The sequence below is a fragment of the Ornithodoros turicata genome, unplaced genomic scaffold (genome assembly GCF_037126465.1).
Source record: "Ornithodoros turicata isolate Travis unplaced genomic scaffold, ASM3712646v1 ctg00001027.1, whole genome shotgun sequence".
NCBI classification, from domain to species: domain Eukaryota; kingdom Metazoa; phylum Arthropoda; class Arachnida; order Ixodida; family Argasidae; genus Ornithodoros; species Ornithodoros turicata.
Genome location: NW_026999439.1, coordinates 149,161 through 164,953, shown reverse-complemented (window position 1 = coordinate 164,953; position 15,793 = coordinate 149,161). Strand labels below are relative to the sequence as shown.

At 44.4% G+C, this 15,793-nt stretch overlaps 1 protein-coding gene across 1 annotated transcript; it reads left to right on the top strand.

Moving 5' to 3' along the window:
• The first annotated feature begins 1,465 nt into the window (after positions 1-1,465).
• On the top strand, positions 1,466-3,058 carry LOC135376077 (uncharacterized). Its single transcript, XM_064608660.1, has 6 exons — positions 1,466-1,529; positions 1,600-1,710; positions 1,763-2,005; positions 2,319-2,490; positions 2,647-2,795; positions 2,883-3,058. The coding sequence occupies exons 1-6, from the start codon at positions 1,466-1,468 to the stop codon at positions 3,056-3,058; spliced, it is 915 nt and encodes a 304-aa protein (XP_064464730.1).
• The last annotated feature ends 12,735 nt before the right edge of the window (positions 3,059-15,793 follow it).

Here is a 15,793-nt window from a genome sequence, read left to right as displayed (position 1 = left end):
TTGAACCCCCAAACCACCACCGTGCCTATGCCACTGCACTGAACTGCAAGGGAAAGATAAAGTTGAAAGCCATGCATTACTTTTCAGGTCTGTTGTCCTAATGCTGTTGCCATCCTAACCGTGTCTGCTGCACATACTCAGTCAAGGGCGACCGTTGCAGTGGTAAGTTGTATCTCAACTTTGACAACAACAGTATTCCAATAAAATTGCCTTTTCAGAAGCAAAGTGCCACTGTGTCCACCCAGACCGAAACTTTTGTTATGCATCGTTCTGTTTGTGAGTGCTCTTCAAGTTTCGTTTGCATGTTTTTTTCATTGGTTTTCAACAGGGAGCGTACTACAGCAACCAATAAATTTTACTTTCCAGACACGCAATCAGACAACTCTGTAAAAATACTTCATGACCAACAGTGCCAAACTGATCCATTTATACCACCAGCCCAGGCTCAGTCGACAGAAGTAGCTAGCAGACAGGCTCAATCGATAGGTACAGATACGGAAGACATGTTGATGTCTGATGAAGTAGACTCTGATGACTGCTATGCGCCATCTGAAGAGGCAAGCAGCAGGTGAGTTTTTGACAACTTGTATCAGACGTCGTTCCTTATGCCACATGTTTCCTAGTGAGGACGATATATCTGAAGCAGTGCATGGGCCACCTGAACAGAACAGGAGGTTCATTGTTTCTGAAAGCTGCCTCATGGAGTTGTTCCGAAGCTGCCCAGCATGCTTTGCAACGTGTTCCAACAAAGTCCTTCCTCAGGGCACGCGGGTTACCATACAGAGCAGATGTCAACATGGCCACCTCCGTTCATGGAGTAGTCAGCGACTGATAAATGGGAGGCCAGAGGTAAACCTCACGCTGTCTGGTGCCATGTTTTTCTCAGGTGTCAGCGTAGCCCTCGTACTCAGAATGTTGAAGCACGCTAACATTCAAGCCTTTAGCCTCCAGACCTACTACAAGTACCAGCAGCACTTCTTGTACCCAGCTGTTGAGAAGGTCAGTTCGGGACAAGTTTTTTGGGATGGGTTTCTCTCTCTCAGACTTGTGCTGACGTCACTGGAAACTTTATGTGTATTGCTTTATTATGTCTGTATGCTGGACAGTGGTTCTTTTTATTATGCTATTTATTTACTTATTTATTTGTTTTTTGCCAGGTGTGGTTGCATGAGCAAAGTGAGCTGATTGAACAACTGAAAGGCCAGTCAGTTGATGCATCTGGAGATGGGAGATGTGACTCGCCAGGGTTCTCCTCGAAGTTTTTGACCTACAGCGTACACATTGACCAAATTAACAAGATAATACAGTCTATACAAGTACAGCTGGGTGAAGTAAGTACTTGTTGGTAGTGTAAGATAGGATAATGGAAAGAAAAACTTCTAATGATTAATTGCTTGCTTGCATGATAGATTATAGAATTAAAATGCTTTTTTGTTTGTTCTTCGTGTTGTAGTCTGAGAGGACAATGGCGAGTGTGCAGATGGAGAAAGAAGGCCTTATTAAAAGCCTTGCATTCCTGAAAGAGCAAGGTGAGCACATTTGCATCATGAAATTTTGTGGGCCCTGCTACACGCAGCATTTTGGGTTCCTGTCTTACAGGGATAAAGGTGAAATCCTTCACCACTGACCGCCACCCCGCCATCAGGAAGCACATGCAGGTTCATGAGCCAGACATCACACACAACTTTGATATCTGGCACATCTCAAAAAGTAAGTTAGCTGCACCTGCAGTTGCAATTTTAATCATGGTACGCAATTTCAGGTGTGAAAAAGAAGCTGACCAGTGTTAGCAAAAGTGCCTCCTGCCGAAGCCTCCAAGGGTGGATCCAGGGCACATCCAACCATTTGTATTGGTGTGCCAGAGCAGGTGGTGGTAATGGCCAGATGGCAGTTGATGCCTGGCTCAGTATTCAGAACCATGTCATCAATGTGCACGATGGACATTCCGGCACATACCGACGTTGCCTACATGAACCCATCACCAATGGAGACTGGCTCGACCCTGGTTAGTTTGAGCAAGCTTCGTAAGACGTTTTTATTGTGAATAACCCTGTCACTTTATCATATGCACTAATTGATTTGCAGAAGCAAAAACACAGAGGAAGAGATGACACAATGAACAGTGCAGTGGAGCATGTGCTCGTCGTGTCATCGTCTCTTCCTCTTCACATTTTTGTTCCTTCAACACAGCATCTGTCATGACAGGCCCATGTTTTCTTCTTGTGAAACTAATGGATTTCTTAGTCAGCCAATATTGTTACAAATTATTTGTTCATTTATCATACATCATATTGATAACAGAGCAATGCACTCTTTAGATTCACAAGCATATGTGAAGTTCAGGGATATCACAGGAGACAAACGGCTTCTGAAGGATGTGGCACAGATGTCACCGAATACCCAGACATATGCACTTGAGTCCTTCCACAGTCTGCTGATTCGCTTCGCACCGAAGTCAGTTGCATTTTCCCCCGAGGGGATGCTTGCCAGGTGAGTAGCTTTTGTTTGCACATGGCTGTGGATGGCACATGGTGAAACAAAAAGAAACATGCACATGATATTGTATCAAAAGAAGAAATGTGCATTAAACCAGCCACATGCACGAATTAATGTGGCAGATGGTTACAAGTGTTTGGTTCTCAATAGGACAAGGTTGGCGGTTCTGCACTTCAATGAAAATTCAGACCGCTGCCAAGCAGAAACCCTTGATGGAAAGCAGCGATGGAAAGTCAAGTGCTGCAAAGCGAAGGGAGGACAGCAAGTTGCATGTCCTATAAAGACCCCACCAACTTTCCGTACGTATCAAGTGACCATTGGCTTCTTCATGTCCAACTTTTCCTAAATGTAGCATGCTGCTAATCTTTTTTTAATTTTTATGCCAGGTTACGTGACAAAGCTAATGGCCCAAGCTGAAGTGGAGTCTAGGACATGGACATCCTTCACTTCTGCCAAGAAGAATAAGATCCCAAGGTCATTCCCAGCACCGATGAGCCATGCAGGGGCAAGACTGTCGAAAGAAGTAGTTGTAGCTTCTCGTGTTTCCCGATTGTCTAGGTGAAGGGCAACCACACTGTGAGAAAACGAGGAGCACGAGGGGGGTAACATTCTTACATTTTCACTCTACCTTGCTCCCTGCATTTGCCAAATAGCTCCCTCACTGTAAATATTGTTACCCTCCCTTCTTGTCCAAATTTAACCAGTAAGTGAAAAGTAATGTTACCCTCTTTCTCGTACGGAGACTTTTGAATTATGAACTCATGTACAGTACAGCCATTCAGATGTTGTCTGTCTCCAGCCATGGCTGCCAGCAATATGAATGCACGGCATACAAGTTGCTTAGACGCAATCATCCTCTGTGAGGGATGATGTGCGGGATGTCATTGTGCGGGTTTTTTCACTATGAGGCTGATTCGTCACAAGCTGAGATTTCAAGGATTTTACATGTACCATGCTGACTGTACTGAGCTTTGTACTCTGTGTCGGGTCTTCGTATTCATATTCTAGCTTTTATTGTAGAGTATGTGCTAAATATTTGTGAAGATATGAGTTTTGTGTACCGCTTAGGTAGACGAATGCCTCACTTGACATGACATCTATTCACTTTGAGCAGCTCCAGGAGAACGGTCATTCATGACAAGTAAATGACATGCAGTGTTCTGTCATACTGAAGTCTTTTACATCTCGAGTTTTGCATTGTAAAGCAGGGCACGAAATCATACCGAATGTAGTGGTGGGGACTAAAGTCAGGCAAACGTGATGTGGGCAGGACAATGCTGTGATTTATGTAATGAAGAGTATTTCATGAACCAACATATTGATACATAAATCCTGCTCATTATAGTGCCCGTAGGTGCTCTAATGTGCCACTGTAACAACAAATGAAACAAATGGAAAGCTAGTTGGAAGCCAAGTACATCTCAACACCTGAAATAGAGACCTCAAGAGAAATAGCTAATAAACAAATAAAGCACAAAGGGCAATTTGAAAATACCACCTACAGTTTGTTTTTCACTTCTTACTGCTTTGTGTCGCACAGCACACTTATGAAGTTACCACACCAAATATCTGGATGGCAAGCAAGCCCGAGCAATGGGCGAACACTGAAGACATACACAACAACACGGCTGAAAACCAGCAAGGCATTTAATTGCCGCAAAATACACAACCAAAAATATATACAGTTGAGGTGTGGGAATGGAGTTTCTCCACCAGCTTGCCTGCACGTATGCCGTTTTATCAGTCAAGTGTCTGGAGTCTCACATTGCCAAGCTCTCAGTATGCCACAATTTCTCTAGGTGCAGCTTTAGATCTTTGAAAATATGTACTTTGATAGGTACACAGAGACTGTAGTATGTATAATTTTATATGTATAAATAAATAGATTGTCGTGCAGTTTTATCCTGATAAACTCGTGCTTATCTGTTGCACAAAATCACTCCAGACTCAAATGTCTTGTGGCCCAGAACGAAATAAACTAGGTGCGCAAAATGAGTAGCAGCGAGTTTGTAGTTTCTTTATTCTGCATTGCTCTTGCGTATCTGAGTCCTCGGCATGTCGTAGAGGGGAAATGACGACGGTGCACGATGGTATGGACACACTCCTGAACTTCGACTGACACAGCCACAACACAAATTGCCAGTAAGCGTGAAATGATACTGCCTGGAGCAACCAAAAAGAGAAAGAAAAACGGGGGGGGGATATATGTTTAATAAAAAAAAAGAAATGGAAAAGTTAGCCAGGCAAAGAGCCGGCTTGCTATTCCAAAAAAAGAAAAAGAAACTGAAGAGATACGGGATGAGTATACTTCTGCACACAAACTAAACGTGCGAGGAGATAACACCATAAGTCCAAAAGAACAATCTTTTGGTGAAACACATTGGAAATACACTGTTTAGGCCACCAAATTTCTGAAACACACAAATCGAATTCTGCGGCGGCTTACGCGTTTTGACGCCGTGTTAGCGTAGGTTCCACGTCGGAGGCACGTCCGGAGGCCCCACGTCGTTCAAACACACCGTAGAAAAGTCTGTGTGTGTCGTGATGCAGTCAATACCGCGATTTCTTCTTCTGTATAGTCCCAGCAAAAGATCACACTCCTCGTTCGTCGACATCATCACGCATATTTACCGTTAGACACCTATTGGCATGATGAAAGCAATGTGAGTTTTTTTATTCATGAAGGGGGCTAAGTCCAGTTAGCTGAGATTTTGTCTAGCATGAAAGTGAACAGAGAATTGAGAAACTCACCGGTCAGTATTTCCGACTTCGTCGGCAGCGTCCGGAATGCCTATTCGACTATTTCAGACGGGTTAACCATTTGCTACGTGTTCATTCAGTCCCATATTGTGTGTAGCACCACATGATAATGTTCCCGTCGCAGACGTCCGGTAAAGTTTGCAACTCCGTAAGTCGTGTGTGTCCAGCATCGCGAACCGCAAGAGTACCGAAACGCAGATGACAGCCGCTGTGTTAGTGGTACTACTTTACGGAGCTCCCCGCCCGTCGACACAGCTCATCTGTTGTGGGGCTGCGATTGGCCTGCGGCGCGAAACGTCGCAAAACGTCATTCGGAGACAAGTCCCAAAATACCAGGTCTTCATAGGTCATTCCCGTATGACGTACGTGCAGTGACGTTTCGTGATGTAATGAACGAAAGAGAGAGGCGCGCCGACTTCGCTCCTTGACCCGCTTTGTAAACAATCAAATCACCCCGGGCGCGCAAAATCTTTGACATGTTCATGTAAAATGGACATCCTGCTTTCAATCTGTATGGTTTTTAGAAAAAGTTTGACCGGCAGTTTAGTGCCCCTTTAAGAGTATGAATGAAGAAGTTCATCGGCCAGGGGCGATGCTCTATCCCATTGCTCGTGCTGGTATGGGAAATGAAATAATGAGCCCCTTCACAATAAGGGTCGAAGTCCTATTGTGTCTCATGGCTGTTTCCTCTTTTCCACTTTGGGCCCTTGCCGCCATATACAACTAGAAAAATTCATTATCTATGGGTTCCGACCTTGCACACTTTGCATTCCGTCATGGGTTTCAGCTTCCTTCAGGAAGCTGAAACCTTGCTTAGGAAACATTGCTAAGCCCTGGAAACCCCCCCCCCCCCCCAGGTCTCAGACTTCTTTTTTTTTTTTGCGTTCGTAGATAATAATGGCACTTGACCAATGAAAACGTGCGAATTATGTCCACGGACTCGGACATGTGCGATATGCTCATCTTGATTTCTTAAACAGCCCCCTTTTGATTGTTGGTGTCATTGAGCCATCTGTTATTGTGTCCTATGTGTGAGCTAGATGAATATGTGCACTATAAGAGTTATATTTTGTGCAAAAGAAAATCGCGCTGAATGAAGGCTGTTTTTATCCTTTTTTTTAATGCGCTACTTCAATAACGCCAACAAGAAATTAGGGTCACTCCAGCTCAAATGTCTATCTATGTCTATAAAAAAATATATATATATTGTTCAAATAGTAAATACATATACTCCTCGTAATAGTTTTGTTTAGCACAGCGCAGAATGACCACTAGGCTGCTCTGAATGTCGCCGACAGATCGAAAGGTGTGGCGCGTTTGTGCAAAAATTTCGAGAGGACTTTCTGGCACAAGGATAAGACTAACTGCTGTCGCATCTACGCCTTGCCTAGCAGCCCCGTTGAACGGCTTTTGTCGAGTGAAAGTCTCGCGAAATGTGGGGAATTCTGATTTTTTTTTCACGCATCATGTAAATGCAGAAATCAAGAAACATATTGCTTATTCTGTTTGAGAGGACACACGTACTGCGTTAAAAGGTTTGACGTCAAAGCGGCATCAAAGCGATTTAAAAGATGCGAAAGTGAGGGTTTCGGGCGGAATTACCTTAGTTCTTGCGGTACTAGCTTAGGAATTGGTGGACGCGCCTGGACGGTGAACCTTGCGCAGAGGTGTTGCTCTACATTCGAGTAATAGAAACAGAAAATATCTCGAGGGTGTTTTTCGTTCAACTCCAGAGAGGATTTTTCGAGTGCGCCCGCGTTGCCAAGCGCTCGGCGGTGCGAGGGACAATCCGTAGCAAGCGTCAAGCTCACTTACAAAGCATCACATACAAGCGTCAGGTCTTATCTGTCAAGAGGAGAGATACCGTGTCATCAGAGAGCACGGAGTTATCCATATCCTTCTTCTCCTCCTCCTCCTTCCTCTTTGTGATACAGGTTATAGCGCTTGCGAGTATTTAGGGAATTTGAACTGTTTCGGTTCATTCTTAATTTCATCTTATTTCTTATTGTTCCTCTTCTAGACTTCTTTTTTGTAGGTGGACGTGACACAATAACACACGCATACTTCACAGGAAGCAAAAGAAACGAGATGTTGCAAGCAACTACACATTAGCTCTTTAACTGTGCGTTCTGTGATGTGCTGCAAGAAGTGCAGTCATTTGTGTGAGCGTGCCAGAGGCATCAACCAGTGGTGTTCGGCCAGCTGCTGCAAGTATCCAGACGCCGTTTGGCTGTACGTTCGGACAAAGGAGCTGCACCACATTGCACGCTCCAGCGCGAGGAGCAGTTCATTATATCGCCGAGGTCGATAAAAGTATCGGAGGGATTTGTGGGTACTATTGTCAACTAAGGGTGTAAGACACAAAGACAATTTCGACGAATTATCCTTATCCGAATTAGCGACGAATTATCCTACGAATTATACTGAATATTGTTGTCTTTGTCTGTCCTGGAGACCGTCTCTGTCCAACGTGTTACAAGAGATGCATGAAATCTAAGGAGACTGGAAAAGGTCTGTGGCACGGAACGAAACCGAAAACCACGTGGAACCCTTTTTTTTTTTCATGGACCGTAACCGGAACGCAACCCTAATTCACCACCGGCCATTAACCGAAACCGGAGCCGAAAATTTTGATTTCGGTTACCGGTTCATGTGAATCATTTCAACTGTGAACCCAAACAACTTTGGATGCGATCTGTCGCTTTACAACTCTGATTACGGCTGTAGTATGTCCTACTGCTCAGCAACAATAACAATAAATGATAGAAAAGTGATCATGGCAGGTAGATCACTTTGTCATGTGTTTCCACAGGGATGGGCGTAATTTTTTTTTCGCTATCTAAATCTAAATACAAAATACTTTGTTGGAAGAGGTATTTAAATACTCTGCGTAAATACTTTTCAATAGGAATATCTAAATACCGTAACTATTACCGTAAATACTGTTAGGAAGATGTTTGGATTTACAGAACTAACAATCATTATTACAGCAAATCAGCAAGTAACAATACCAATTATAATATCAGATCATCATGGCAATTCCAATATTAGAAGTTGCTCGATGATGCCATCTGCTAGGGCTTCATCTCTTCGTCCGTATATCTGATTCACAAATAACAAACAACAGCAACAACTATATTAAATAGTGGTGAATAGGGAGCTTCATCGCCAGACTCTATACTCTACACCATTGCTGGTAGTCATGTGGGGAATGAAATTGACACATATATATTGATAAACAAAACCTTGCATTGACTGATTGATTGATTGGTAAAATAAAACATGGAGATGTTAGTCCCAAGCCACTCGGGACTGGCTACTCGAGGACGCGTTATTTACCTTAACTTGCATTGAATCTGATAAAGATGCTTCCTTCAACAGGGTAGTCGCATAGTACGGCTACATCTGTTTGGGGGTCATCTCAAAACTTGAGCACTGTCTAGGTGACCACTGTTGTTAATCACACTTGGTTTTTCGAATTAAGCATATCTTGGAGAACGTGCTGCTGTAAGTTTCTTCATACTTTCGTCCCTATCAAGTATGCAACTGCAGGGCGACTAATTACCTAAACTTCATTATTTAACTTCTTAATGGGAGAATTTCGCGGAAGAGCGAAATCGCACATTGATCCTTGTTCCATTCCACGTTTAAAACATCCCGAAGCACGCCCGTGCGTTAAGACATTAATCCTCGAATTTTGATATGTCAATCAGCCGAAATCGACACCGCGGCGACCACGAACCATGCCGAGAACGCAGGGAATAGAGCGCTCATGTGACGTCAGAGGGACACGTGATTTGGAGCGATGGAGATGATTGTAGCAGGTGGCGATCTGGAATAACGCAATAAACCGCTTTCCTGTTCAGAAACAACCTTTGTTGGCGAGGGTGATGTGCTTCTCAGGCGTGCTTTTTGAGTTTCGGCTCATTTGCATACAGAAATTTAGCGATGGATATTTCACTGCACGCGCTTTTTAGTCTAGGTTAATAAAGGATAGAATGGCTTTCAACGAGGATTGTCTGCCGTTCTGCTATCTCGCCCTATCCCCAAATTGCCTATTTCGGGAACTAATTAACAAATTTTAGGTAATTAATCATCTTGTACTACGCATTCTTTCTTCGAGAGCATGACAGCCTAGCCGAGAATTGAAGTGCAATAACAGAATTTACGTTGATGTAATAACCTTTTTTAGAAAAAAAAATTCCTGAGTAAAAAATAACGAACCCAGCATATCGTTTGGTTTAATTTTTGAAAATCAAAATACATACGCAACAGATGACATAGCGACACCATTCACCCACCTTCTAATTGGGATAACACGGCAGTAACAGTTTTGCATATTAACGTAAAGCACTGATAAATACATCGACATCAAACAACAAGTGAAAAGAGAACGAAACATAAACGTAGAAGCATCGACACAGTTTTACACATCATCATAAAACAAGGACAACTAACATCGACGTAAAAATGCAGTATACGCAGAGAGTTATATACAACGCGACGATAACTGAGTTGTTTTGCAGGTGTATAAAAAACAGGCTTCAACGTTCTGTGCAATGTAGTTCAAACATGCCTTATTCATAAATCACCTTTCAAAGAAAGTGCTTGCCGCAACAAAGTTTGTCGAAGAGCATCTCAGACTGTTACTGTATTATTTGTCGTGAGTAAAGGAACAACAATGATTTAGATATAGCTTCCTACTCGCGACATGTACACTATGGTTCCACGACGCAGCAACAGCCATCCCTGCATGGAGGTCGACCGCATTGATCATTGCTGCCCATTAACAAATTGTTCGTCGTCTTCGTCGCCAAAGTACAACCATGTAAAATGGCGTCGGTCTATTCTAATATTCCCTGACGTGACATCGACATAGGGCTGGTGGATACTGTGAATGTTATTTAACGAAGGAGTGTGTGGAGACGGGGTAGTTGGTGTACATTCATCGTGATTAAGCAGCACAAGGACGTGGACAAAGAAGGAAGACAGGACGACTGCTAACTCTCAACTGGCAGTTTTTACTAAACAAAACATGTTTATATACACAAAAGAAGGAGGTGGAGTGGGGAGCCTGTTCCTAGCAACGTGACATCATCGGATTACACTGCAACGTGTTCCCGAGATAACTTATCTCCGCGGGAGAGAGGCTCAGTGACGGTGCGCTTACGCATTGATCATCGTCGTGTTTTGGAACGAAAAATGCCTCTACTATTTCCCTCGTTAGCTGCTCATTGTGTACTGATAGTACTACATCTGTTCGCGTGAGGGCTGGTTGGAGGTCACTATCGTGACTGTGGGTGCAAACCAGACCTCACAGGCATATACACTGGCAATCCAACGTAGAAAGGATAACAAGTGCGCGCTATATCGCGATGCGCCCTGACTGTGATGCGTGTGTAATGAGGAGTTTCACGTCGGATACGTCGTTATGACGAAATGTCCCATCTGGCACTTCGAGACCGCGTTCGCAGGTGCGACTTTACTTTAGCTGCTGTTTACCAAATGTTAGCTCGTTTATTACGCCGAAGATCACCATTATTGTCAATTATCTTCAATAAATAGCCACGGGAGTGATGTGTCAATGCTCCCGTCCCAAACTGGCAGTTGCACGAACAGCTGATACTCGCGGAGTGAGGCTGAGCAACTTGGGTTGCTCGCTGTTCCCTGTTTCGGCCGAGTGAGAGCCTACCTGCTGAAAAAAGTTGTTTCGTGTGAACGCTGCCTGATTCTGTGCCTGTTACCTTCTTGCGTGGCAGTATTAGTGAAAGTTTCCGCTACTACAGATGCGCCCCTGCAATTCGTGTATCCTTACGCGTCACAGGCGAGACGGAACTTCCATCGCCCTGGGGCAGTTTCGGCAATAGGTTGGCTTTCATAATTTCATTCGCTGGGGGTGACGTACCCTTGAAGTTTAGCAAGGATTCGGAGGCCGGAAAGAGGAAACGTGAAAGTTACTAATTATAAACGGCGCGAACAGTGCATCTAGTTGCATTATTTAAATAAGGACGGAATCTTTCCTATCGCGGAGAGATATGAAAGATGATGAGAAGAGTTTTTTTTTCTTTTTTTTTTGCGTTGGTGCCTATTCAAAGCGCAGGAAAAAGAAACCCAGGAAAAACACCCAGAGAGCGCAGCTGACGCCCGGATTTCTGCCCCGGGTCACAGCCCAGTTCAGCGACGTGGACTTCACGTGTAGTTGTTGTTGTACCTTATTTGAGACCGTTCTACGTGCACGAGAGGAAAGGGGGTTGAAGGAACGCTCGAAAGACTCACCTTGCATAGGCGATTACGACAGCCACTTTTAAGCTCTCCTGGCTAGTTACTTCTCAGATCGAAGAAGCCGACACATTATATGTGTCGAATGAACGGGAATAAAATAAATGTTGAAGCCATCGGTGAGCTAGGAGAAATCAACCCTTTCCGAATTCTCTGCTCTGGGCGGTTTGGAAAATAGGAGAGGAGGAAAAAAATACCTCCAGAAGACGATGTCATCGCGTGTGGGTTTGAGCGTCCCTTGCAAGGGTATTTTTTGTAGTATTGTAGGGCTCTTGCTCCTGCTCTGGATTTAGATGCCCTAGGGCACACTATAGGCTCCTGCATTGACAGCGATGTGTCGGTGTTTGTATATCTGGAAACAAATTACCAAAGTTAGCTGAACGCGCCAAAAAGCACCATGTTCACTTCCGCTTTCCGGACGATCTACAAAATAGATAAGATTGACCTTGATGCCATTTATTTTGTTATTCATTGGGCTATCGAATGGAATACAATTTGTTGCTCTACTCTGTTCAGGAATGTGAGCGATACCTCATTAAGTAGCGACGCAGACCTGCGCGAAAGCTTGTTAGTAAAGCATTTTGAGGTGCCTCATCCTTGCAACTTCATTGTTTAGCACCCTACCTCCAAAAAATTAAGAATATCTGAAGTATTTATCTCAAAAGAAAACACCAAAATCTTGCCTGGAGAATTTGATGTGCTGCAACAGTAGCGAACGAGGGATCGCTGGCATTCCGTCAGAGACCACGTGATTCTCTCTTGTACGGCTGGAGAAAGAAAGATAACCTGCGGCACATATTTAACGTTCAAAAGGGTGGCGACGAAGACAAATAGGCGAGAGAGCAAGAGGACAGATCACGGGAAAGAGAAGTACTCCACGTGACTCCCATTCTCTCTTTCGTGTGTGTGTGTGTGTGTGTGTGTGTGTATGATCGACGTGGCCCTCAAACACGCTCTATATCCCAGGAGTGAGGACAAAGAGAAACAATGTTCTCCCCCCCGCGCATGTTCCTTAGCTTTCTCATTATTCTAAATGGACGCGTCGTCGTCTTGAGTAGACAAACCTACGTAGCAAATATAATCACATACGGTGGCAACCACTTCCAGGCACCGATGTAAACAACCTTGTTCTCGGACAGTCGCTAGTGAACTTCGTTGGTGACTTCGCTTATATTGCTTGGCTTCGACGACACAATGGGTCTTCGTATTCTTCTGACACTATGCTTTGTGGTCTTGGACACGCAGCAGAAACTCATTCGCAGTTTTGAAGAGTTTATCGGTTCAGACTTGGCTGTGGATCTGATTAGCAGCTACGCTGAGAAGAGGCCGCTCACTTTTCTGATACAAAAACAGTGTGACTCAGCACATTTTTCAGCCTCAATCACGTCTCTTCTTCGCGGCATTGACGTTCCGATAATCATATGGACTGACGAGGAGGCATACAGTTCTGAAGTGAAAAAAAGCTACGAGATGTTCGCTCACGTAGGCTCGGATGATCGCTTACTGACTGTGACGTGCAAGCATGACTTTCGGTTTATGGCTTATATGGCGTGTGATCACCGGGCAGCTCGGTCCATGCACTTGCAAAGTGAAGAGGCCGCAACGTACCGTGGGTTCCCAGGAGAACCCATTTGCCGGTACAACGATACTGGAGTTTTCAACGTCATTCTCTCCCGGGGCCGTGTTTTTCTAACGGAGGGAGGTCGTCGTGAATGTCTCAACTGCGGAACACCAATAAGGAATCCACTCCTTCAGCAACGACCACTAAGCGGGAACCACCTTACAGTGATATGTACGCGGGGAATATTTTGCGAACATCCTAATATTGCGACAATGAGGATGAGCCTCCAGCACAGGAACGCTACTGTCTCTATTTTCTCAATAACGACAAGGATTGACAGTGGTTATCTTCTGGATGACGTGATGGAATCATCCCGTCTCATACGTAGTGGTGTCGCCCTGAGCTCCTTTATTCTTAGTGGGCACGAGTTTGCCCCGGAAAGCATAGCTTATACTTACGATGACGTGTTTGCATACTTTCTATTTGTAAAGTTGCAAGAGCGTGTTCCCAAAGAAATGCTTCTGGTCGTAGCATTCACCTGGCAAGTGTGGACGGTGGCCTTTGGAACATTCCTGGGTTGCTTTGGCATTACGTTCTTGTACATGTGGTTCAGAAGAGGAAGTCGGCCAGCACCGCAGAATGTTTATCGCCCATTTCTTGTTGTTGTATTGCGACAAGGAGTAAAAGTCTCTTCCTGGGAGTACCCTTGCAGGTTAATATTTGCTAGCTGGTTGATTCTCCTTCTGGTGTTGTCTACCGGATTCACTGGAAATCTCACGTCCCTCCTGAAAAGCGCTACACCAAAGAGATCTATTGAGAAGTTGTCTGACTTCAACCACGTGAATATCTCGGAGTACCGCATGTGCGTACTGGAAAGCGAAGGGAGCATGCTGTACGATACCGCCTTGCGTCCGCGTGAGAACGCCGGGGTTAAAGGGACCGAAAAGTGAAAAATAACCCCCATATTTTTGCCCACTGCCGTGCACGACATCATTGTTTGATAAGACACCGAAAGCATTACTTCTCAATTCGGCATATTTTGTACGTATCAATATTTCGAAGATTGCCGGAACATGCACGGTGCTGCCAACAAACGGCGAAAAAGAGAAACTTGGGTTTCGGCGGTTTCCGGTCCAAGGCTCCCAGGGATTGGTCAATCCTTACCACGTGAGAACTAATTTTGTAGAGAACAAAGTTGACGCACAGGATCTTACAGCTAAACGACATTTTAAAAATGACGCTCACTTCCATTGTTTCTACGTTAATAAAGCATTCAGCTACTTCGCCACTACGGGCTACGATCCACCGCGCCATCTGCAAGGCCGTCTGTGTTATCGCGTTTATTGTTTACGTCGTGGGTGGTCACGGTGGTCGCGCGAAATAGTAAGTGGAAGTGAATGACATGTTCGTGGCTGCTGTGTCACGTGTTCGGGATACCTACATATGCAAGGTGTAGTTTTGGTGTTCGGGGATGCAGAAATCATGATTTTTCTGCCACAAGATTCTACAGGAGAGTGCGCGAAAACGAATGTGGTTCGAAACACTCGGCTATTAGATGCAGCAGTCGTGTCGTGTGTGCTGAGCTTATTTTGCTGCCGATGACTACTAACAAGATGCCGTAGACGGCGAATTGCGAAGGCGTCCGAAGCAAACTGCCGTTCAGCACCAGTGATTTTGCTTCATCGAGGCGACCAGTTCAACACAACTCCTAGGTATGTACAGGCGTCACACGTCTAAATTAATTACAATATGACGATGACGTATTCCATTTAACTTATGTTATCCTACTTGTCCCGTACTCAACATTGTCAACATCAAAAAATTTAATTTTAGGGGCCTTCCAGTGTTGAAGTGGCGCCAGACTGCTTCGTGTTGTGTGATCCAGGCACTCAAGTTGACATGACAGAAATAGCTGGAAGCAGGTATGCAAAGTCCAGATATGGAAGCAGTAGACTTGTGAGGTGTTGCAGACTTTGTGGCATTTATGGAGTCTTTGGACAGGTGCAGAACATTAGTACGACATCAACAGTAGGAGAAGGAACCGATGAGAACTAGTAGCTTGTGTGAGGGGTAGAAGAATACTTCCTGTGTGAAGAGGTGTAGTTATGAGTAAGGAACGCTAATTAATTTTCTAGAGATGCATCCTATACACTTGAATGACCATTGAAACAGTGAAAGTTCATTGTCTTTTAAGCCCCACTGCTGGAAGTGTTCAGCGTGTGTCACTGCTGCAGTGAGGTTGCATGCAAGGTTACCACATCATATTGGTCCTAAATTTGTAGAGTTCCCCTATCCCAGACGCAACCGTCATGTTTCTTTATTGCTCTCCCGATCCTACCTTCTCAAAGATTAATGTGGTTCTCTATGCATTGCATGGGCACTGCCTTTTTCTACTCATGCTTTCAGGTTCTTGTTCTGTTGAATAAATCTTCACTTGAGAGTTTGCAGCCATCACGCTGTCTACTGTGTTTGCCTCTATATATATTGATGTGCCATAACGGTATAGCACATCAACATGCCAACAACAACCAAACAACGTTGCTTTGTCCTACTTTTGGATGGAAACTACACGATGTGGTGACGTCCACATATATAAAATTTTAGTCGACGGAGATTTGCTGTTTTTGTACAACCTTCATTGTACTTTTCTTTCGTCTCACTTAGCATGCATGAAGAAAAGTTCTCGCCTTCATCAAG